Raw genomic sequence first — 6,000 nt, 5'->3', positions numbered from 1 at the left:
CAGGAATATGCACTTGAGTATATAATCTGCTCTCTGCAACCTGAGGGTGGCCATCAATTTCCTCCTCTGTGGAGACACGGAGAGTTTCTCTCTACCTCCTGGTGGTGAGGCAAACCGCACTGAAGGACCCACCCCATCTCACGTGCAAACTAAGAGGACAGGCCAGAGAGCAGCTGGCACAGGGCACCCAGGAGACGAGAAGGGAACAGCCTGAACCTGCCCTGCCCCACCCTAGGCAGGCAAGTGGAGAAAGGCCACAGTCACTCTCTCTGTCCTCATTAGGACCATTTGCTCCTCTAGTCATGGATGCAGAATGGAAACCTGCAGTCTTCCTTCATTATTTATCTGAAAGTCAGAGACAGAGAGACAAACACAGATGCCTGTCCACTGGTTGATTCATTTCTCAAATGCGGCAACAGCCAGGCTGACACCAGGAATCCAGAACTCAGTCTCCCGTGTGGGTGGCAGGGGTCAACTTGAGCCCTCATGTGCTGCCTCCCGGGGTGCACTGGCAGAAAACCAGAGTGGAGAGTGGAGCTGAGATTCAAGTGCAGGCACTCTGGTGTGACGCACAGGCATCCGAGTCGTGACTTCATCACCGTGCCAAATGCCTGTCCCAAGTTTTCACTTCTTAAGGCACAAAAACGCTCAATGTCTTCTTTTCACAAAAGGTAATCCCCTTACTTTAAAAACTGACATTCTCCTTTAAAATTCATCATTATCTCCTTAAAGAGAGTAAGGCAAACAGACATAAAACCACACATACGTACTTTTTAGATTTTACTGGAATGTACCTGGCGAAGTCTACAAGGAAACACTCTGCCAGGTAATGGTCTGCTGAAGACATGACTGACTTAATGACGGCCCTGCACCAGCACCGGAGCTCCGGACAATACACCACACAGACCTGCAAAACAGAAGGCAGGCTTTATTACGTTCAGCAGTAAAACCTCTAGTCACGTGATGACAGCCCTAAAGGCTCCTCTCAACATCGTCTCAGCCTGTACCCAACTTACAGGAGATGACACAGGTGTAGGAGGCTGCCCAAACTGAGCACTGTCTCCCAGGAAAAGGCCCCCAAGAAGGCAGAGATCAGCTGAAAGGAAAGTGCTAAACGGGAAGAATTCCAGCTCACCAATACAGAAGGAATGGGAGAAATCACCATATTGAAAACAAATGGGCCTGCGCTGTGGCTCAATAGGCTAATCCTCCACCTTGTGGCACCAGCACACCGGGTTCTAGTCCCAGCAGTGGCGCCGGAGTCTGACCCGGTTGCCCCTCTTCCAGGCCAGCTCTCTGCTGTGGCCAGGGAGTGCAGTGGAGGATGGCCCAAGTGCTTGGGCCCTGCACCCCATGGGAGACCAGGATAAGTACCTGGCTCCTGCCATCAGATCAGTGCGGTGCGCAGGCCGCAGCGCTCCAGCTGTGGCGGCCATTGGAGGGTGAACTAATGGCAAAGGAAGACCTTTCTCTCTCTCTCTCTCTCACTGTCCACTCTGCCTGTCAAATAAAAAGAAAAAAAAAAAAAAGAGTGAACCAGCAGATGGAAGATCTCTAACTCTGCCTGTCAGAATCATCAATCTTTAAAAAACAAACAAACAAAAAACCTGACAATACTAATTATATATACGGATGAAGAGCAAATAGAACTCAGACTTTTTTTTTTTATTAGACAGAGTTAGACAGTGAGAGAGAGAGAGACAGAGAGAAAGGTCTTTCTTCCGTTGCTTCACCCCTAAATGGCTGCTATGGCCGGCACACTGGCGCCGATCCAAAGCCAGGAGCCAGGTGCTTCCTCCTGGTCTCCCATGCAGGTGCAGGGCCTAAGCACTTGGGCCATCCTCCACTGCCTTTCCAGGCCACAGCAGAGAGCTGGACTGGAAGAGGAACAACCGGGACTAGAACCCAGAGCCCACATGGGATGCCGGTCTGCAGGCGGAGGATTAACCAAGTGAGCCGCAGCACTGCCCCCCCCCTTTTATTAGACAGGTAAAGTCAGACAGTGAGAGAGAGAAAAAGGGAACTCAGACATTTTTGACAGGAATGCAAAAAGGCAGTTATGCTGGAACACAGTCCATCAGTTTCTCATAAAGTTAAAACACAAGCAATTCCCTCCTAGTTACTCTCCCAAATGAAATGAACTCGAGTCCATACAACTACCTGTATGCAAAGATTATAGCAATGTTGTTCATCATCTCCCTAAACTGAAACAACTCAAGTGGCCTGTGAGTATAAACTGCTGTGTGTGCACACAACGGAATACTACTCTGCCACTGACCCTATGCAGCAACACAAAGCAGTATCCAATGTGTCGTCTTTGAAGAAGCCACAGTGAAAGGCCACTACTGCTCTGGGATTCTGCAGGCACCCATTTCTGTGACATTCTAGAAAAGGAAAAACTAATAGTGTGGGGAGCAACTCGGACTAGACTAAGTTACTGGAATTAAGACTTATTCTATGCATCTGCTTTCCCACAATATGGCGCTGAGAAGGGAGAAACAGCTTCTGCTCAGCTGCCTCCAGTTCAACCAATAAACAGCAGGACCTGCTCCTGATTGGAGGAGAGCAGCGTACTCGGCGTGTGGGTAGCAGAGTTGGGATTGGTGGAAGAGGACTATAAAGGAGGAGAGAGACAACATGCACCAGGAACATCTATCTGAAGGAACACCTGTGCAGCCCCCGAGAGAGCCGGCCGGCGGTGTGCCGCTCCCCTGCGGAAGTGGGGAAAGTGGCCAGGGGGAACCGCCCTTCCACGGAGGTGGAAGGGACGGTAGCCAACCCGGGAAGAACCAGCAGCAAACCCGGGGAGGGCCGAGCAGACAAAAGAACAGCGCAGGGTCCTGTGCCGTTCCCCCACGAAGACGGGGAGTGACAAATAGCAGCAGAAAACAATCTTTTCTTTATAAAGCATTACAGGTAGAGAAAGATACAGCTACAAAGGAGCTTCATCATGGGAATATGGGGCAGTGAGGAAATGCTTCTGCATTTTGACTGTGGGGGTGATTACACGATGCTATGCATTTTTCAAAATACAGAAGTCTACACAAAAAGGAATGAATTTTTCTGTAAATAAATTATACATCAATTAAAAAATAGGGGTGGGCTTTTGTCATAGCAGTGAATCCTCAGGCAGGGTCTGCATTCCACATGGGAGTGCTTAGGTTTCCGTCCACGTTCTGATGCCGATTCCAGCTTGCTGCTAATCAGTGCACACTCTAGGAGGCCTCTTGACCATGGCTTGAGTGACTGGGTCCCTGTCCTCAGTGTGGGGGACTCAGGTTGAGTTCCCAGCTCCAAGCTTTGGCCTGGCCCCACCTTGGCTACTGTGGGCATCTGGGGTGTGAACAAAGGGATGGGAGAGTTCTGTCTCTTTGTGGGGAGCAACTGGGAGCAACTTGGACTAGACTAAGTTACTGGAATTAAGACTTATTCTATGCATCTGCTTTCCCACAATATGGCGCTGAGAAGGGAAACAGCTTCTACACAGCTGCCTCCAGTTCAACCAATAAACTGTGGGACCTGCTCCTGATTGGAGGAGAGCAGCGTACTCGGCGTGTGGGCAGCCGAGTTGGGATTGGCGGAGGAGGACTATAAAGGAGGAGAGAGACAACATGCACCAGGAACATCTAAGGGGAACACCTGTGCAGCCCCCGAGAGAGCCGGCCGGCGGTGTGCCACTCCCCTGCGGAAGTGGGGAATGTGGCAGGGGGAACCGCCCTTCCACGGAGGTGGAAGGGACAGTAGCCAACCCGGGAAGAACCAGCAGCAAACCCGGGGAGGGCCGAGCAGACGAAAGAACAGCGCAGGGTCCTGTGTCATTCCTCCACGAAGAGGGGGAGCGACATCTCTTCTTGTGTCTCTACCTTTCAAATAAATAAGAGTTTGGTGGGTGTCCCAATATTGATACTATTTTCCACACTTTTCTGCATCTCCAATGTATTTTCTAATAAAAAGTTAAAAATTTTAAATTAATCTGAAATTTTAAAAAACATTTACTTATTTATTTCAAACGCAGAGTTAGAGAGAGAGGGAGGCAGAGAGGGGGACAGAGAGAGATCTTCCACCCACCAATTCACTCCCCAAATGGTTGCAATGACCAGGGCTGGACCAGGCTGAAGCCAAGAGCTTCATCTGGGTCTCCCACATGGGTGGCAGAGGCCCAAGCACTTGTTTCATCTTCTGTTGCTTTCCCAGGCACATTAGCAGGGAGCTAGATCTTAAGTGGAGCAGACGAGATTTGAACAGGTGCCCATATGGGGTCCTGACATCACAGGTGGTAGCTTACCTTGCTATACCACAATGCTGGCCCCAGCATCAATTTTTTTTTAAAACATCTTGTCCCCTGACGTGGCATAACTTATGTAGCATTTTTACTAAAAATGTCTAACCTAAATATATTAATATAATTATAATTATTGAGGAATACTTTGCAAAGTGACTGCCCTTATTCTTCAGAAATTTCAGTATCATCAAAGATAGACCAATGTCTTGCCTGAATGAACTCTACAAGGCCATGACAATTAAATGCATGTGTAGTTCTGGGTTCTTTATCAGAAAAAACAAGCTACAGTAGACCTTATCAGGACAAAGGGAGTACAGACTGTGTATCAGGTAACAGTGTTGCACCAACATTAAATTTCTCAAGTGTGATGATTACATTATAGTTCTATAAGAGGAAGTCTTTGTTCCTAGAAAAATCACTTAAGTGCTCTGAGTTCTAGACTCATTCTCAAATGGCTCAACCAAAAAAGAAAAAGTAATTTTTACATACACATATTTCTGAAGTGCAAACGCAGCAAAGCGTTACCAACCAGTTAGTGTGGGTGTAGTACACACAGCCATTCATGATGCTGTTTTTGTGTTTGAAAATTTTCCAAAGAGTAATTTAGGAAAGACGTTTACAAAGCATTCTTAGGGGTGGGCGTTTGGGGCAGCAGTCAGGTCACGGCTTGGGACACTCAGAGTGCCTGGTTCACATCAAGGCCACACAACCACCAATCCAGCTTCCTGCCAACGTGCCTACTGGTCAGGCAGCAGATGATGGCTCCAGCACTGTGCCGCTGTCACCCATGTGGGAGACCAGGACTGAGCTCTAGGCTCCCAGCTTTGGCCTGGCCCAGCCCTGGCTGCTGTGGGCATTCTGGAGTAAACCAGCAGATGGAAGAACTCTGCTGACCTGTTTTCCCAATGAAAATACATAAATAATTTTTTTTAATGTTAAATGATGAGGCTGCTAGAATGTTTCATTAAAAAAAATCTGCTTCTAAAACCTGTAAAATGCAAGCCAGGCCCAGTTTTTGCAGACAGCAACACACACAGTTCTAGTTGCCAGTTCCTCCAGGAGCTTCCCAGGGAAGGCCGAGGACTACTGCTTTCTGCCACTGCTCCAAGGCCACGTGCCCAGCCATCAGGGTGCTACGGCCTCCCAGATTTCAAACACAGAAGTGTGTGGCCCGGGCTGCTTTCCTCATATATGCTGTGTGTACTTACGTATTTGAAAAGCAGAGTGACAGAGAGAGATGGACAGCAAGAGCAAGGTGGGGGATGGGAGAGAGCGCTTCCATCTGCTGGTTCACTCCCCAAATGCCCACAACAGCCAAGTCTGGGAGGAGGGAAGGAACTCCACTCTGACCTCCTACACAGGGGCAGGGTCAAAGTCCTTGGGCCATCATACGCTGTCTTCCCATGTGAGCACACAGGAAGCTGGACCAGAAGCTGAGCGGTCAGATCTGAACAGGCACCCTGAGGTGCGATGCAGACATCACACGCGGCACCTAACCAGCTGGGGCGTGCGAGCCCTCCTCACATTCCTGGCAGCCAACAGCTCTTCTCTGCCCTCCTTAGCCAGGAGAGGTCTCGGCCCCACAGATGTGGCAGAGTCTCCTGCAGGCCGGACTCTTCAGGAACAGCACAGCTGCCCTGCTACAGGGCTCCTGGTGATGCGGCTCTCCAGGTACAGCTCTCGCCTCTGTCTGCGTCACTCAGGGAGGCCGCTGTCTT

The 6,000-nt window shown here is 49.5% G+C and overlaps 1 protein-coding gene across 1 annotated transcript in view; it reads right to left on the bottom strand.

Moving 5' to 3' along the window:
- Positions 1-573: 573 nt before the first annotated feature.
- LOC103347332 (uncharacterized) overlaps positions 574-6,000 on the bottom strand; it is a 47,234-nt gene continuing 41,807 nt past the window's right edge. The window contains exon 5 of the mRNA XM_089319072.1: positions 574-907. Coding sequence (XP_089175198.1) covers positions 719-907 — 189 coding nt within the window. The 3' untranslated portion in view covers positions 574-718. The remainder of the gene's footprint in view (positions 908-6,000) is intronic.

The sequence above is a fragment of the Oryctolagus cuniculus genome, chromosome 18, assembly GCF_051225735.1.
Source record: "Oryctolagus cuniculus isolate XC-2025 breed Fujian yellow rabbit chromosome 18, ASM5122573v1, whole genome shotgun sequence".
NCBI lineage: Eukaryota > Metazoa > Chordata > Mammalia > Lagomorpha > Leporidae > Oryctolagus > Oryctolagus cuniculus.
This window is presented reverse-complemented; position numbering and strand designations above follow the sequence as displayed.